The following is an 18,628-nucleotide window of genomic DNA, read 5'->3' as shown; positions in this document are numbered from 1 at the left end:
CATAAATATTTATATATTATGTATAAATGTATAATATATTATACATTATATTATATATAATTTATATAACATATAATATTTATGTAAATATATTATAAATATATAAAAATATATTATAAATAAAATAAAATATTTATAATATGTATGTATAAATATATAATATTAGAAATGTATAATATATATAATATACATTATTATTAATATAATTTATGTATAATATACATAATTGAAATATACATATTAATATATATTATAAAACAAAATTGAATAAATATATTTATAAATTTATATATAAATAAATGTATTTATATAAATATATAATATTTATTTCAATTGATATAATATATATAATATTATACATAATTGAAATAAATATATTTATATTAATATAATATATATATAATATACATAATTGAAATATACATATTAAAATATATTAAAATATAATTGAAATATACATATTAAAATACATAATTAAAATATACAAATTAAATATACATAATTGAAATATATTTGGAGTTGTTTTTGATATATTGTTTGGATATGGGTGTTTTTGAAGTTGTTTTTGAAATACACATTACTGTAGCATTTGGAATGTGAAAAACAGTTTTTCAAAAACAGGTGCAAAAACACTCAATCCAAACGCAGCCTATATGTTTAGGAGGAGACCACAATTTGGTCTCTCTATCTCATTTAACTTCCAAAGGATTCAAAGTTCTTCCTCAAAGTTTCTATATACTTTTAATTAGTCTGCATGCCCATCGTCTACTGCTGCACACGCATTGGCATTGGTTTGCTTCCGAAAGGACCAATCTGATTACAGACAATTCGTGATCGAAAGGAGCATCTTTACATTTCCGCAATCACTAGAGCCAAGACATGAGGGGACCTGACCGACAAATCAAACCACGTCGAAAAGAACATGCACAAATTGTTATAAATATAAATGAATTAATAAAAATTGAACTGACCCATAAATAGCGAGGACTACAATCCAACTAATATCACGACAAACTAATCAAAATAAATTAGTAGGCGTTTTTGATTGCTAGAACAAACTCGAAAATATCCAGCTCCACGACCTGCGCATCGATCACATCTGATGGAAATGGGCAATGATGGTGTTTTGATTTGGCATTGGGTGGAGCAGTTTCTCGGCCGAAAAGAGGAGCAGAACCGGAAGAGTTAAAAAAAAAAAAAAAAAAGAGTAAAGGTTCCACAAGAAATTGGATCTATTCTAAATGCGCGTTTAGAAAATGACTTGTAAACTATCGTGATTCATTAAACGCAAGACATGGTATATCATTCCCGTTGACTTCTCTTGACCAAAACTCTGCATGTTCCTCCTAGGCTACCATTACATTAGTGATGAAAGTCTTCATCCGAATTTGTACGGTTTCCGAACAGAGAATTGGACTTCATAGACGTGTAAACGCAAGGACGAGGACGTGGAGCTGTGAGGTCCAGGTCCAACTACATATGTATTGACATTTGACATATACTACATACTGTTCATATATATATATATATATTGACATTGAGGTTTAAATAATACCAGTGTGGACCAGAAAGTTTTCTCGTATTCTCCAACCGCCACCGCCAAACGCTGCCATAGAACCAAATGAAGACCACGCTGTTAAAAAGTCCATTCGCGTTGGTGGGAGTCAGGGAACCAATGAGAAGCATTTTCCAGGTCTATCAGCCTAGCAAAATATTGCACTGAGGGTTGAACCGCGCGTAATACAGCTGGCTAGCGTATGGCATTGCTGTATGCTGGGCCCGAACGGATTCTGCTGTCACGAGTGACGCACGGCATTGCCGTACGTAAACACTGACGCAACAAATGTATATATTAAATGTAATAAAATTTAGAAAATAAAATAAAATAAATTTTTTTCATTCATTCATTGAAATTTGTGCTTAAAAATTTATTGGCTTTTTTACATATTATTATGTTAGTATCTATATTTGTTGCTTTGGCGCTTACATTTGTTTTAGTAGTGTGCACGTACGTCTACACTCGATTTTATCATGTTATTAGATCGGGTAATAGCAGACCCCCAAAAAGAGGAAGAAGGGGAGGGGGAGGAGAACAAAGAAACAGAAGTCGTTTCACAAAAACTAAGAACCTCATTTATTTATTTTTTTTATTACAACGGCAACATTTCTATAACCTAATCTATTCTAATCTAGGGGAAGGAGAGCCGATAAGAGTAGAAATTTTATCAGAGAAAATCACTGAAAGCAGTCATATAAAATGACAATTTGATGGAAGATAAGGATTAAATCATTGACCTCCCAACGTCACCGAGACTTGAATGCTCGGCAGTGACCACTTAGGCGAAGGGCGGGTAGCTTTGGCCTGGTGACTATTGAGAACCTCATTCATGATCCCGAAAAATGGGGTATTATTCCAATAATGAAACTATCAAGTTATTTCACGAAAACTGAGAACCCTTTTCGTGTTAGTTACTGGGAAAGAATTCCAGTCTTCGGTCTTCTGTCCTTTGAAAAACAGTCAACCATGCGTCGTCCTTAGTGCGCTGATTCTCTATTTCAAATTATGTCCTCGGTCACATACAGTGGTGTATATATTTTTTGTCTATGTGGAGAAGTAAATATCATGAAGTGAGTTACTTGCGTCTCCGAGTACAGAAATCAAAAGAGAAAGAGCCTAGATCGATGAAATTAATTTTAAAGTTTGAACGGAAACAGTTTTCAAAGAGAACAGTGTAGTATATGGCAGCCAACAAATAAGTAGCTAAGTGCTCGTCCAGAAGAGAAGGATGGTCAGTCGAATAAGAAGAATAAGAATCCTTGACCTTGAATCCCAGAAAAGAAACGAGCATGCTTTACTTGATCAACTAAATTCTGCTGCCAAATAAAAAGTACCAATGCATTTTGAAGACGTCAGGTCTAGGGCTTTAGACTAAGAACTTGAGCGTTATTAATATGTTTGGTAATTGGTATTAAAAGTGGCGCACCTTTCATCACTAATATAGGCCATGGTATTACGCGGGTTAAAGATGCCTTTCCCCCACCACTTCATTTCACCGTCATATTGATTTTTGTGATTAATTTGCTTGAACTGCTTTTTTTTTAAAAATATATATATATATTTTTTTGCTTCAACTGAATCCCTTAGAAAAAATTTTACCATCCAGCCAGGATACCAGAACCTCAAAGTACACTTAAGAGTAGCCATGAAAAATGATCAGCAGTTGCAAACCAATTTTACTATTGCCGTGAGTTAATTACTACTGGATATCATACACATTGATTTAATGGTCCAAGTTTAAATCCATATTTTGCACGGTTTAGGTTATCTTAAACTTGTAATATACTTTAAGAAAATGTGCACACACGTTTTCTTTTACAGGTAATGCAAAAATTAGACATAATCATGAATTCATTTTGAGGAAAAAAGAAAAAAGGTACTTGTTGCCGAGTTTGAGATCGTAAACCTAAATCCTTGCCATTGAGAACTAGGAGACAAAAGTTTGCATGTATATGTACGTGTGTGTATATATATATATATATATATATATATATATATATTCCAAATTAAGTTAATGTATAATTATTGATTGAGGATCAGGAGCGAGCTTCCGTTGTCACCAGATCAACTGAAACCGTAGACACCTAATAAATTTTAGGGTTATTATCACTTTACCCCTTAAAACTATATCACTACTATCAGTTTACCCCCTAACGTTATCTTTTAATCACTTTACCCCTATAAATAATTCAACTCAACATGTTAAAAAATTTTGAATAAAAATACCCTTTTATTTTATACCATTATTACATTGTTATTATAACTTTATTCGTTTAGATTATAGTGATACAATCACTTTAGTTCCTAACATTATTTTCTAAGCATTTTACTTCATCATTAATCTAACTAGTATGGTCAAAAAATTTTAAATATATTTACCCTTTTTTATATATAATTAAAAATAAAAAAGTTGGAATGGTTATTGTTCCTTTTTTTCACTTTAAGAGATCGAAAAACATAAAAATAAAAGGGTTTTCTCAAATTTCTTTTTTTTCACACTTATTAATACTAGGAAAAGAAAAAAAGATAGAAAAGAAGAAGAAAGAAAATTAGATTTTGCAAAGAAAGAAAACAAAGAAAAGTCTAACATTATCGTATTACATTAAGGTTGTCGGAATTAGGATTGGAATTTGGTAGTAAACAGAAAAGTGAAATAATTTTAAAATAATAAAAGTATTTAATTCTTGCTTATTTGTAATTTTAAAAAAAAGAATTGAGCTCTCTCCCTCTCCATCTTTCTATTCTTTTTTTATATTAATAAGATTGCCAAGAAGAAAGAAATTAATATTTTGACTTTTTTTCTTGATATTAAAAAGGAGAATATCACTCTAAATTTTTTATTATTTTTATTATGCAAAGAGGAAGGTATTTTCTTCTAAAGTTTTTTAACTTGCTAAGTTGGTTTAATGGTAGGATAAATTGCCTAAAAAATAACTCTAGGGGGTAAATTGATAATGAGACTATAGTTTATAGGGGTAAAGTGATAATAATTTTAAGGGTTAAACATGTCTTTTCACTTTAATTAACAAACTCCGTTAAGTTTGACCGTTAGTTTTGGGGGTAAAGTAACTAAAAGATAATATTAATGGGGAAATTGATAGTAGTCCCAAACGTTAAGGGGGTAAAGTGATACTAACCCTAAATTTTATCTCATAGGAGTAATACATACACATGCAAAAAAAAAAAAAAAAAAAAGAAAAAGAAAAAATTTGCTGATTTTGTAGTTAGAATTGCCAACCATAAAGACGACGTAGTATTATTGAAAGTTTAACAACGCAGAGGGCACATGAAAGTTGACTGCTAATTTGACCAATGCTGGAGGGGCGTTAATAAGGCGCTAATGGAGCAATCTTGAACGTTCAATCCGTAACTTTATGTCCCCCGTCCCTAACATATTACTGCTAAGGGATTATTTCGTAAAATAAAAAGAGAAAAAAAAGAAGCATTTTCATATGCTAAGTACACGGTGAAATTATCGGCGCACCGTAGTTATAGACGGTATTGCATGCACCGTAGCAGCATTAAAAAAAAAAAAAAAAGGAGGAAATGAAATTGACTGACTCAAGGAAGTAAGAGGGAAATTTCCGAGGAAATCCAAACCTCCATCATTTTTCTAACTTTACTCGGCTATGGTCTCTTAGCTTTCTTCTCCTCATCTATTTAACCCAGCACCCTTCTCCTCATCTATTTAACCCAGCACCCTTATAGAAAAGAAACTCATGAATGGTCTTTTTCCTTTGTATACAAAACAGAAACGAACACGTAAGCACGTGTGATAATCAGTTTGCAGTCATCAACACGCATGGTTTTAAACCGTAAGAAGAAGCGCAGATTGTAAGACGAAAATGGAAAACTTACCGCCTGGTTTTAGGTTTTATCCAACAGAAGAAGAGTTGATCTCTTTCTATCTTCATAGCAAGCTTGACGGAAGAAGGCAGGACATTGACACAGTAATCCCAGTTGTCGATATTTATGATCACAAACCATGGGATCTTCCGCGTAAGTAGACACACATGCCCGCATGATCATAAGTTCTTCAATATGTACGACATTAATTTGTGAACGATGGTCAGCTTGTGATTCAATGAAGTTCTCTCTTGCATTTGCTTGATTTTTTGCTCCAAGGAGCATCTTCAGCTCAATAGTTTTGTCAAATACAACACAAGAATCTTTAAATTTTTTTTTTTTTTGGTCATCGTTAAATTTTCTTAGATTTTTTTTTTTTTTTGGGTTTTACTGGTTCCTTATTAATCAGCTTCTATATTTCTTTCCTCTGATTTGCAACTGAATTTCGTAAATACCCAATGAACAATCTCATAAATGTTCAGGATATCTATACATATGCCATTTCGTTGACAGTTTCATCTTTTTTGCCGGTTGTATCGCATTAAAGTACTAGCTAGTGATTAAGTTATCAGCTAATGATTTGGGAAAAAAATAAAAAATAAGCAGTAGTAGCTAGCTATTAAGTTATCGGTGCAATCAGATCGGGCCGTCACCTGATTTTACGATTTTTAGTTTCAAGTGCAAATTTGATAAGGGATTAAAAAAAGAATTTTGCATGAAATTGTGCAGCAACTAATATTGAATTATATATTATTACTTGGTGACAAAAATTGATCCGTGAAAAACCAGAATTTGCTGGAGAATGTTGTCGGGGGGACCCGGAGCAGTGGTTTTTCTTCATTCCAATGCAAGATAGGGAAGCTCGTGGAGGAAGACCAAATCGGCTCACCACTGAAGGATATTGGAAGGCTACCGGCTCTCCGGGTTGTGTTTACTCTTCCCAGAACCGTATCATTGGAGTGAAAAGAACCATGGTGTTCTACAAAGGAAGAGCACCAAACGGAGAGAAAACCCAGTGGAAGATGAACGAGTATAAAGCTATTGATGGCGAAGCCTCCTCAGCAGCACCTCCAAAGGTATGGCTTTTAGCCTGCCCATATATGATCCCTATGAACCAGTTTCTGTTCTTAACTTTTCCCTCTATTTTTCTTTTTTCAAATCTGAAGCAATGAGATCATAAGACCTATTAATACAGCTCAATCATTCTAAGCTTCCCATTTTAAACATGCTTTGTCAAGGGCATAAAATGTAAAAATATATAGTTAGTGACCATATATGGCAGTTAATATCACAAACCGCAGGAAAAAAAGGGGGTGGGGGTAGGTGTTTGGAGGTAATATATGCATGAATCAATATAATTGTTTGTGGTGGTGTAGATGGTCATTTTTGACTTAGCAGCGACTTTCTTATATGAAAACCTAATTTACTCTAAACTAGAGATAACAAAATTTGCGAACAAGACAACCAATCTGACATACTGTTGTGGTAAGATTTTGAACTGACATTTACATATCCAGATCCATAATATGAACAAGAACTAACTTTACCTGGTTTATGGTCTTAAAGCTCCCTCTACTCAGCCTTCAATAACTTCCCATAATTCGGACACAATGCTTTTCCTTGCTGAGAGAGAAAAGCTGTTTCATTTTTCATACTTGGGCTTAATTTTTGGATGTGGAGCTCTGGCTAGACGTATGATGATATCTAAAGAACTATTTCTTTATCTGATTAATTTGTTCTTAGTTAGTTTTAACTTTGCATATGAGATGCATGCAGTTACGGCAGGAGATGAGCTTGTGCCGAGTATATATTGGATCAAAATCGTTGCGGGCATTTGACAGACGCCCACCACCACCACCTGGAGAAACATCGTCTCATCATCGTCAACCTCATCACCAGGAGGACCAGCCAGCAACCATTACGTCCCATCAAACTCATCCACCGTCACTAGCAGCAGAAATAGCAAGCTCAACCTCCGGCTCCGGGGAGGACAATTTTCTGGCTTCTTCCTCCCAGGGAATGGAAAATGAGAGCCATGATTTGGCTTTTAACCCCGAACCCATGTGGGATTGGGAACAACTCAATTGGTTTTAACTCATTTTCTGCCACCAAAATCAGTTTGTTGAACTCTTAGGGCGGTTGGATCTTTACTCATTAATAACTTTTTCCTAATTATGTTTGGTGCCCTTCAAATAATTAGCAATTTTTGTCCTATGTTGTCTTAGTCAAATGTAATTTTCTCTCCTATATATTCTCACGAGTGAATGCTTCCTGAGATATATATACATGAAAGCCCGTCGAGTTCCATGTAGATTTTTGCTTGAAGAGTATCCCCTTACCAGGCCGTGATTTCCGCCCCATGACTATTAAATAAAAAATGAATTATCATATCATGCTTCAGCTTGTATATATGTCACTAGCTTGATTTACTCGCTGACTACATTGGAATTAAGTGGTTGATTTTTTTTTACACTAGAATTTCGAAATTTGTCAAGCGTAGATGAAAGTGGAACCATTTTGAAATTACACACATCTCAAACTTGGGCAATTTGTCAGGCGCAGGTGAAACCATTTTGAAATGACACTTCTCAAACCTGTGCCTCTCTCTCTCTCTCGCGACTAGCGGGATTGAGAGAGGAAGGGAGAAGGGGGTGATAGGGGAAGAGGGGAAGGATGAGAAGGCGAGGAAAGTAGAGGAGGAGGAGGGAGGGAGGGAGGAGAAGGGGAAACTAGAAAGAGGGAGGAGAGGGAGGGATAGACAAAAAAAGGAGAGGGGGAGGTGGTGGTGATAGAATAGAGAAATGCGCTTATGTTTTTCGATATTTTAGAGTGTGCATTTTAAGATTTTGTAATATTTTAAAAGCATTTTTACAGACAAAATTGTTAAAAAAAAAACTTGTTTATCACAAACATTCTTTCTTTTTTTTTTTTTTAATTCAAAAACATTCTTAAAAATAAGGGTGCCAAACAGAGCCAAGAGTCCAAAGTAATAGTAGTATTTACTAGCTTGGACATCTTAATTGTAATGTTAGCACGGCGAGACTTCTTGCTTGTCATGTGTCGTAATTTTTGGTGTAATACCATCGAAAGGTGCTTCTAGCTCTGCAATTAGTAGCGCCAATCCTACAGTGTAGGTACTAAGACGATGTAGACAATACGATAATAGAAGTATGAAAAAACAACAAATTTCTTCACTAATCAAAAGTGATGTCTACCATCACTTTCATTAATCCAATTTCGAATTCACCTTATCCGTGATTATATAATATAGCTGCTTTGTCAACTGCAAAGTCTTCCCGAAAGGGAGTGGCAACATGGTATACAACGGAGTTTGGCCTACAAGACACTAGTGATTAGTGGTCCTTCGAGAGAAACATGTTCATTTTTTGGCTTATTAATATGTTCATGAATCAAAGCGCACGCAATTGGCTGAAATTTACTTCTGCTATAAGTTGAACTACATATAGACAATTATTTCAAAAAAAAAAAAAAACCAAAACTATTTCCAAATTTAGGAGGCAAAAAAAGAAAACTATTTACTTCTGAGATGCCAGTTTGCAGCATATTTACTGAATTTTGGGTTTTCAATTGTAATTGCAGGTACGAAGGGGGAATAAATTGATTTCGATCTTCAGACATGTGTGGTTTCCTTAATCTAGTTGCACTAGCATAACCCAACTTCTGGTAATTATATATTATTAACCGGTTCAAATTAAGGAGTTGAAAGAATAAATTAATGTCTTTGCATATATAAAGCTTGTAAAACTACACTAGTTAATGCATCGGTTGTCATCTGTATATGGTCATCAAAGAGCAACTTTTTTTTTCGCCCCAACCATAATATATTATGGTCCTAAGCTCTTGTTCCTCTTATATGTAAGACGAGTTTTATTACCCTAAGCTGATAACTTTTCAATCTTTCTACACTCTTTAGTTGTAATAATACTACTATTATTAGAGTCGTAATCTAGAATCACCTGGCTAGGAAAGACACCAAAATAAGAACTTTCAGTGACAACTAATGAACACCCTCGCAGTCTATTCTAAGATGAAGTTAAAAGAGTGTTTGGCTCTAATTAGCCAAGACTTACAAGTAGACTTGTAAAGAAGTGCTTGCTTGACGTAGTGCATGTATGCTCTTGACTTCTTTCCCGTGTCATCTTCTTGAATAACATCGTGCTACAATAATATTCCACTCGTTTGTTTTTAGCCTTCTTCTCAACTTCAATTTAGTGGTGGACCATAGCAGACACTGTAATATGATATCCATGCATCATAATCCGGCCTGAAAGCTGCCTTCGCAATGCAACCTTCACCGTCTGACAGAAGCTTCATTCCTTTTTTTTACTAGTCTTTATGTTTTATTTATTTAGTTTTTAAATCCTTTCAGCAAGAGACGGAAGCAAAGATCAGTAACAATATGGAAATATAGAATTGAGGTGATACTAGGCTAGGGCTGACAGTGAAAATTGCCTGAGGATTGCAAGCTTTCCATCCTTCATATTCTAAATCTAACTCAGTACCAATGTTTTTGAAAATCGGACCGGACTAGTCGGTTCGATCGGTTGAACCGTGAAACCGGCTATGCCCCCGATCTGGTTCAATTAAAAACCCAAAGAATCAATTAAACCGGTAAAAATCAGGAGGTTCAACCGATTTTTATTAAGTATTTATTTTTTAAAATAAATATTTTAGTTTTATTCAAAATTTTTAACACTAGAATGAATAAATTATTAAACCTTTGAACCGGAATCGAACCAATCGAACCGATCGAATCGTGAATCAAAAGGTTCTCCGGTTCACTTTCCGGTCCGAGTTTAAAAACATTGCTCGGTACCTGCAATTTTATTGACACCGCCCCAAACGGATGTAATTTCTTTGTTGGGGTGTCTATTTTGACGCCTGGCTTCCAGTGAAAGTGTCATCAGAGGAGGAAAATTCCATATATTTGCATTTCATCTCTTCCTAATTAACCATCGCCTGTTTATTATTTCCTTTTGGGATGCGTAAACACTAAACAGGGCTACATGCATATTCATAGTTTTTTTTTTTTTTTTGTATTTTGAAGTGTCATAAGTTTGGCAGGAACAGACGGGTAGAAGTGAGTACAAGTATGCAGTTGAGAAACCTTGCATTGTAGACAATTATAGCAGCAGATGCATGAGCGTCGTCACATAAACATAAAAGTGTTTCATTGGGATATTTTCATGCGCCAGTAGTGTTAAACCTTAGGTTATAGGTGTCTGTACTCTGTACCATAAAAATTAAAAAGCCAGTGCGTAATGATTTGAAGTTTGGTGCTTTCGTTTCGTCTTCTTTTCCAGTATTCTTCAAGTACTGGACAGGAAAATGGCATGTGCTTTCACATGCTCAGTCCTAGAGCGAATTTTATGTCGCAGTCCTCGTAGTCTCTCGTCTCGTCAGATGGAATTGGAAACAACCATAAAATTTCATCTAAAGTCTTTTTGAGGTAAATTTCTCCTTCAGTCAAAGACTGGGCAGTGTCTAGACGCGGAACTTCACGTAAATTATTTGCCATAACTAACGGAAAGGAACTTTAGCCAGCGATCGTATTCCGTAATATAGATAGTAACTTTGATATTTAAGACAAAGGGTTTTTCCTTTTGGCGGTCAACCGACCCACGTTACCACGACGCAGAAGACCTTCAACCGTATATTGGTAAATCGGCGTATGCATACTTGCCGAGAGGGAACAAGCAAAAATTTTGTTCTACGTGCATCATATAAACGCAATTTTTAATTGCCCACGTGCATCATATCATATCAAAGAAAGTGTTGTAGTATTATTTCAAATAATTTTTCTTAAGTAATCTCCGGTCCAAACGGACCAAGAATTATTGTTTACCAAAGACTGAACAGCTGCATGGAAAATGGAAATTAGATTATGTGATCGTAAATTTGTAGTAATTGCTAACGGCGACCGAATATTCTTCTGTGTTAGTCCAAGTAAACCTGAAAGCAAGGTTTGCTCTTGCAGAACATGACGAGTCCTATAAAACAATGAACCTTGACGATGGATGAACCATCTCTGGTCGACTGGTCAGTCACCACAGAAGGAGCATAACTTTTCATTTGGGGAGAGAATGCGGGTCTTCCATTCCATTCCGTACCCGATGAAGCTGCTGTAAAAGAATTCAACGGAACACGTGGATCACTGAGGTGTACCCATTTTGCATAAAGGAGTTGAGAAGAAATAAGGAACGGAAGCAACCGGACCTTTTTATCCCCCTTTTTTTTTTTTTGGGTTCCTTCCTTCCTTTCCTTTCCTTTCCTACGGGAACCAAACCACACTACTATCTCCAGTACATGCAACAAATACACAATTCTTATGTGATTATGTCTGCACGTGTTTGTAACAGGTCTTACTGATCTCTTAGCAATAATATCTAATCCCGTTATAAAATTCATATCACAACTTGTGGAAGAGGGAACCTAATAAATTATGAAGATTCAGAAAAGAACTTGTGTTCTAGCTATATACATGGGAAAACATTCTCCACTTCATTCCGAATGTTATTCTTCATTTGTCTGTTAGAGCACCTGCAAGCGATCAACATGCAAACTTACAAGACTATTGCGTCATTACCATCACCATTCATCTTCAAGACTAGCACGGTGGAAACACAAAACAGTGCACACAAATATGAAGAAAGAAGTAAATTCAATGAACATAGCTCCGGTTCCAATCAGATTCGCATGCCTGAGAATGATTGGAATGGCTAGGCTCCCCACTGCTGATGCCCCTGTTAAGAACTTTGCAGCATCTATCCATCTATGAGAAAAGAAGAGAGTCCGAGTTACACAGTGCAAAAAACAGCAGAAATCTGGAGCAAAACCAACAGAAATCAATTAGTTTGTTTGGATAAGAATTTATTTGGATGATTTATTTGATCTTGTTACTGTAGTACTTTTTGTGATGTGATGTATGTGAGATAAAAAGGTGATTGGAAATTGTGTGTATGATGCAAGCAAAACAAAATCTGAAATAAATCTTGCAAATTTTGTCTTTCCAAACAAACTCATCTCCACAATAAATCAGTGAAGGAAAGAAAAGGGGAAGATGCAGCGCAGCATCCTCTTAAGAGCAACCAAATAACCATATACTGAGATGGTGTTTCCAGAACAGAAACATGTTAAAGCAATGAATATCAGCAAGCTCTAAAAGTATGAACTTGGAAGGGAATGCTTACTAGAAGGAACAGATAGCAGCAACCGTTATATGAAAAAGAATGAGACCTCATACACCAAAAATCAAACAAGAAGGCAGGCCAAGAATATTCAGAAATTCAAATTCTTCGAAAACATCTGTGGCAAATAAGAGTGACAGAAAATGCCTCAAAAATGTTTCTTGCATGTCAACTTAATATTCTAAGTGCTACGAAAAATCTCAAAACGAATTTTTAAATGACTTGATGGACCACTCCTATCAAGCTTCGGGGTGAAGCAATCAAGTTGGACGGCTAACTAGGAATAAACAAAAAAGAAAAGGTCACAAGGCCACCAAGTTTGTGATTAGACATAAAAAAGCATCCCATGAGTATAGCAGCAAAGTACCTAAGTTGGATAGAAAATGTAGTGAGCTTTTCCAAATATATACTCGGTGCAAAACGTGCAAACACAATACACAAAATTAACTGCACGTCCTCAGCTTTGTGATTGGACATAAAAAAGCATTCCATGTAGGATAGCAGCAAACTAACCAAGCTACACATCAAAAGTGGTGAACCTTTTCCAAATATATACTTCGGGCAAAACTTACAAACACAATACACAATTAACTGCATGTCCTTGACCTTGTGATTAGACATAAAAAAGCACCCCATGTAGGATAGCAGCAAAGTAACTAAGCTACACATAAAAAGTGGTGAACCTTTGCCAAACATATAGTTGATGCAAAACTTGCAAACACAGTACACAAAATTAACTGCATTTCCTTAAGATCACTCACCCTCCACCGTCACGACTAGTTAAGAACTGAGTAGTCCCACCACCAAAGAACATACAAGGCATGGGCACTAGAACATACATAAGAGCTGAAAAAACAAAGACTGGTCAGTAAGTCAGAAGAAACAGTGTTCAATAACTACACCTCCTAAATGTTATTACTCTTTGCATTACAAGAAAAAACGGCATTAACCCACCAACCTGATAACAATGGCCACCAGTTACTGTATATTGCACAAGCCTGTAAAGAAGAATAGAAAATTTACTGCAACAAGCGAAAGTACAAGTTTACAACTGCACAACTACGCACTAATGCACAGAGGCGAAGAAAAATCAACCATTTAAAATAGAACATAAATCTTTCAAAATCCATTAGCAAAAGAGTCTAATCAAAAGTTTGCAAAGTGAAAAGCAAATTTCTCCTTTACCTAATTGATGATTTTGAAAATTTGCACTCTATAAAGTTGTAATATAATTGGTATACTAACAGAATTCCCTCTTTCTATTGATCCTTCTGTTTCATCTGTGAGAAAATATGACTAAAACACTAACTTCAATTGCTCAACAGCAATATACAGGCACCATTTAGTGGTTCGGTCTATTGATGGGGTATGGTAACCAGATCTACACTTTAGAAAGCAAATTGAAACATCTATTTCAACCATTTCATGCATGATGAATTCTGAATATCAATTTCAAAGTTAAGCAGACTAGCCAGCCTCACATTCACAAAATGAATATGCTAAGATCATTTTTCTTTAGTTTTTCATTAAAATTATAGTCAGAGTTGTATTCTTTTGTTTGTATCGAGCAACCAGTGCTCTTAACTTGTTAAAATAATTTTTAAATTCCTACTGATATAGGCCAAGAAAAAGATAATTTTAAATTTTTAATATTTAGATATGCCGAAAGTTGAGAGAGAGAGAGAGAGAGATTTGATCTCAATCTTTCTCACAGTTTATACATCTCATGAAGGGTTCTTTCTTTGAACAAATTAGGTATCATGAAATCAGCAAGATGAGTATAAAATCTCAGCTACAGAGCCAGACTGATGACACTATGAGTGACTAAGCCACATATTCTGTTCAAGAGACCAACCACATGGCAAAGAAGCAAGGCTTCTAGCCAAAAAAATTAAAAGTGACAACAGTGCCATGATATCAGAAAATTATATCCTATGAACACAACAGATTAGGCGATTCTCAGAAACTTCCAAGATTTAAGGTCAAGACTAGCTATACTGCTGGTTGAGGGATGAGATTGCACAAAAAAATCATCAAAGAAAACCTCGACCCATGATAGAACTTAATTACTAAAACAGGCATGAAGACTTGAACAAACTGTTACAGAAGAAAGTTGCACCATCCAAAGACATCTAAAAGCACATCGCTCTCACAAACTACAAATGTATCCAAAACAATCACCCTAAAATAGCTCATAAAACCTACCAGGATCTGTAACAATATGCTAGCTGAGAACATAAAAGCAAGCCCTGCAAGCCTGATACGTATGAGTAAAGTTAGAATTAAAACTAAATCAGAAATTCAGAACAAACCCAAATGTCAACATCGAACTTACACTGCATCCGATGAGCGAGCACCATGAAACAAGAACCCCAGGAAACCGATTAGAACGACCAAAGAAGAAGTGTTAGCGCTTTGAAATATCAAACATATCAAAATGCAACCAACGGGATACAATGTCCGCTTGAAACCAACAACTACTAAATCTAAATCTCCCCGTCATTTAGATAAAATACTCCACTTTCTCTCTGCTCTCTCTACTCAAATAGGATTAATAAATTGCAATAATTCACGCTCGATGGCAGAACTACGATATATAAAGCGTGAAAATGCGTTAAGAAATTTAAAAAAAAAAAACAGAAGTCAGCCACTAAAATTTCAATATACGCGGACCTGGGCTTTTAGTTCACACAAGTCCATTCATATTTCGTGAAATTAAAGACTAGAACAATCTCATAATAACGTTCATATACAAAAGCAATCCTGATTATCAAAAAGATAGAACTCTAGAGTACTGTTAACAATTGAAATTGAGTTAATTAGTCAACTGCAAAATTAGACAAAATACTTAATAATAATAATATCAAACAGCACTGCGTTAGAGCAGTTGAGTAAATGCGAAAAGTCAATCGAATAAGCGTGTACCTTCAACGGTCATCGCCATAGCTGAGCAGGATCAAAAGGGGGCAAAAGTTGCAGATATTTTAGTAAAATCAGGGTTTTCGACTTTGCAGGAGAAGATGGGAGGACGATCGACAAAGAGGACGGAACAGGTAAGCCGTGAAACCGTGAGAGTTGATGGAGCACAGCGGAAGCTACTTTCCCTTCATGACTTTTGCCAATTTCTTTTTTAAACTGGACATTCCAGAGTTTGGAAGCCAAAGTTCAAGTTACATCTGTATATATTTGCTGTGCACCGGGTTGCCGCGGTCCTAAATGGTAAAACTATTCTTTTTCGCTTTTTGTTCCACATCTTTTTTTTTTATTTTTGGGGTCTAATTTTAGGTATTTTTTTGCAGAAAATAAAATTCAATTTTAGTGAATCACTAAATACTAAATACAGAGGGTAATAAATGTGAATATAATTATTTAAATTGTATGTATGTGTATGATAAATGCTTACGAGTCATGACACACCTTTTTAGGAAAAAAGAAAAAGAAAATACTTTGAATTAAATATATTGTCGATATCAAAACATTTGATTTATTGATTGCTAAAAACCCCTTTCGTCTTATGCCTAGGTTGCTGAATTTAGAAGACCAGGTTCAAAAGAGATAGAGCTTAATACAAAACAATAGTTACGAAGATAGGAAGAAAATATAATACAATGACGAGGATTTTTTGGTTTAAAGTTATATGAATTATCCCCAATAATGTACCAAACAACTTCATGGTAATTTTAAATGTTTTATAGTTGAATTTTAGACAATGTGGTTACTACTTAAGCTTTTAATTACTCAACAGAAATAATTAAACATTAGGTCATTATTAAAGATTAAAAGGAAAGCTGCAGATAATTTTTTAAGAGTTTTCACATAAAAAAAATGAAAAAGGTGTTTTAAGTGCGGACACGTGATCTCATGTGACCTCTTTCTCACAAAAATTAAACAAAATCCGTCAATTGTTCACTTTCCCAAATTTTGTTATATTTGAGACCAAATTTGTTTTATGAAACAAATTGGGGACTACTTTTTGCGCATGACCTATAGATTGGGAATCAAAATTTCAATTCTTCCTGACGTATGAAAACCTGTCAGTTATCTTAAAATTGCATCAATCAAATGTCTTATTTAACTGCATAAAACCCACTTTATTTTAAGGTGGTATGCCTTCTACATGCATAGTTCGTGAAATATGGAACAGATATAAATACGAGTGTTTGGATAATAGATTATTTGTAAAAATTTATTTACATGTATCATCAATATATTTTTAATCACCTTCTTATTTCACATTTATCACATCAAAAAGGTATTACAGTATTTAAAAAAAAATAATCCCAAATAATCTAATATTCAAACACATTTTTTTTTTTTCATGTAAGTGGGAGGTTTTGAAACTATTATATATTACTTACAATCCTTTCCACCAAACTACCCAACCCAACAATTCCCTGAGATGTGTTGTATGTATGAATATTATGTGATTTTTTTTCGAAAGTATGATTAAAAGGTTAGCACAAAAATACGTATTCAATGAAATTTATGCATATAAATTTCTACACGAATAGTATGAATATATTTAAAAATTATAAAACTTAAAATACAATTAGAATTTCTATATATTTTTTAAAGAATGTGCTATATTTATACTAATTTTAACTCGTGTCCTTGTATAGGAGATGGTAAATTTATTGGAATTTCATCACCTCATTACTTTTATATGTATAAATCTACAGAATTATATTATATGTCAATGTTCTTTTATAAATAACCAAGAAGATAAGCCATTGTCTTTATTCAAAATTTAAAAATTTTCAAAATTGAATTATAATCCATGAAGTATAATATGTCAAAAATTTATTATGTGTTTTACATAATTAATTAAAAAGTATGAATATTTTTAAAATATAAAAAATAGAAAAATTTTTGAATTATGTGTAAGAATGAATATATATATATATATATATTACATAGGTATACTACGAATATTTACTAGAGTAAAAAATCTGGATGGCCCTCAAACTATTAAACTCATCGACTTTTAATTCTCTAACTATTAAATGCATATTTTTGCACCTCGAACTTGTGATGTGGTATATTTTCCACCCCTTTTAGCTACACTAGAGTAAAAAATCTGGATGGCCCTCAAACTATTAAACTCATCGACTTTTAATTCTCTAACTATTAAATGCATATTTTTGCACCTCGAACTTGTGATGCGGTATATTTTCCACCCCTTTTAGCTACAGAATTTTTTGGAAACTTCCCTTAGATTTATGTAAATATTACTTGACACTTTTAAAGTTTAAAACAAATCACATGTGAAAAAAAAAAAAAATCACTAATCTTTCATAAAACCATACTTTTGTAACTGTCTTACCCTTGTATTATTAAAATATTCTTATAATAATAATACAACGTAGAGATATATTTTTCTCCCAATTCTACCATTTTGTGTTGTTTTATGTTGAATTTTCTATCAAATTGATTACAATATAAGATTTACGTGGTTTGTTTTAAAATTTTATTTTTTATAATGTTTGGCCTAAAAATTGTTAAAGTATTTAAGATCATTTTGTGAATTCATGTGCTATGATGCTCATTAATGGATCCACCTCACTGATATGAAAGTTGAGTGATATCTTTAAAACTTTAAAGAAGTAGTTTTAAAGGAAGGTTTTTTTTTTTTTTTCCCCCGATAATCCTAAACGAGGGTTTTTGAAATTCTCTTTAGCTAAAAGGGTGAAAAGTATACAGTTCATATTTACTAACTGGGTCTATCTACGCAACGGCATCGGGGAAACGAGAGAACCGGCACCACTATTGATGGTCATAGGCAAGAAACGTATTCCCGACTTAAAAACCCCAAATAGCCCCTGGTCGTAGCACAGTAACTAGCGAATTCGCCACCGTCTTAGTGTTTGACGGACGAATTTGATCGATTGGGCAAAGGGCATAGGGGCGTGGACCACCCGGTGGGCAGAAAAGCAAATAGGCAAAAGGAGTAGGGTTAATTAAGTCAAAAAGACGGTTGGTATATGGTGGGCAAAATAGCAACCGACGAGCACCCACC

At 34.2% G+C, this 18,628-nt stretch overlaps 2 protein-coding genes across 6 annotated transcripts; one reads left to right on the top strand and one right to left on the bottom strand.

The window, feature by feature from the left end:
• The first annotated feature begins 5,293 nt into the window (after positions 1-5,293).
• LOC113775593 (NAC domain-containing protein 90-like) lies at positions 5,294-7,715 on the top strand. Its single transcript, XM_027320540.1, has 3 exons — positions 5,294-5,557; positions 6,194-6,480; positions 7,181-7,715. Exons 1-3 carry the CDS (start codon positions 5,404-5,406, stop codon positions 7,496-7,498), a joined length of 759 nt encoding a protein of 252 aa, XP_027176341.1. The 5' UTR covers positions 5,294-5,403; the 3' UTR covers positions 7,499-7,715.
• A 4,013-nt stretch (positions 7,716-11,728) lies between these two features.
• Positions 11,729-15,804, bottom strand: LOC113776100 (vacuolar protein sorting-associated protein 55 homolog). Of its 5 annotated transcripts, XM_027321181.1 has the most exons (7): positions 15,538-15,804; positions 14,948-14,954; positions 14,818-14,869; positions 13,571-13,610; positions 13,374-13,458; positions 12,126-12,197; positions 11,729-11,965 (listed from the first exon to the last, which is right to left on the bottom strand). In XM_027321181.1, the coding sequence occupies exons 1-7, from the start codon at positions 15,554-15,556 to the stop codon at positions 11,899-11,901; spliced, it is 342 nt and encodes a 113-aa protein (XP_027176982.1). In that variant the 5' UTR covers positions 15,557-15,804; the 3' UTR covers positions 11,729-11,898. The 5 variants fall into 5 exon arrangements, with proteins under 5 accessions (XP_027176982.1, XP_027176976.1, XP_027176980.1 ...); XM_027321175.1 differs by having other exon boundaries at positions 11,729-12,197; positions 15,538-15,798; XM_027321179.1 differs by having other exon boundaries at positions 11,729-12,197; positions 14,818-14,861; positions 15,538-15,560.
• Positions 15,805-18,628: the final 2,824 nt, after the last annotated feature.

Source organism: Coffea eugenioides, chromosome 6, assembly GCF_003713205.1.
Source record: "Coffea eugenioides isolate CCC68of chromosome 6, Ceug_1.0, whole genome shotgun sequence".
In the NCBI taxonomy this organism is placed as follows: Eukaryota; Viridiplantae; Streptophyta; class Magnoliopsida; order Gentianales; family Rubiaceae; genus Coffea; species Coffea eugenioides.
This window is presented reverse-complemented; position numbering and strand designations above follow the sequence as displayed.

Coding starts and splice junctions, on each gene's coding strand:
- LOC113776100 (XM_027321175.1), bottom strand. Junction 13,611..14,817: donor GCATATTGTTACAGATCCTG/GTAGGTTTTATG, acceptor TCTTCTTTACAG/GCTTGTGCAATATACAGTAA. Junction 13,459..13,570: donor CTGGTGGCCATTGTTATCAG/GTTGGTGGGTTA, acceptor TTGTTTTTTCAG/CTCTTATGTATGTTCTAGTG.
- LOC113775593 (XM_027320540.1), top strand. CDS start 5,404: ATGGAAAACTTACCGCCTGGTTTTAGGTTTTATCCAACAGAAGAAGAG. Junction 5,558..6,193: donor CAAACCATGGGATCTTCCGC/GTAAGTAGACAC, acceptor GTGAAAAACCAG/AATTTGCTGGAGAATGTTGT. Junction 6,481..7,180: donor CCTCAGCAGCACCTCCAAAG/GTATGGCTTTTA, acceptor AGATGCATGCAG/TTACGGCAGGAGATGAGCTT.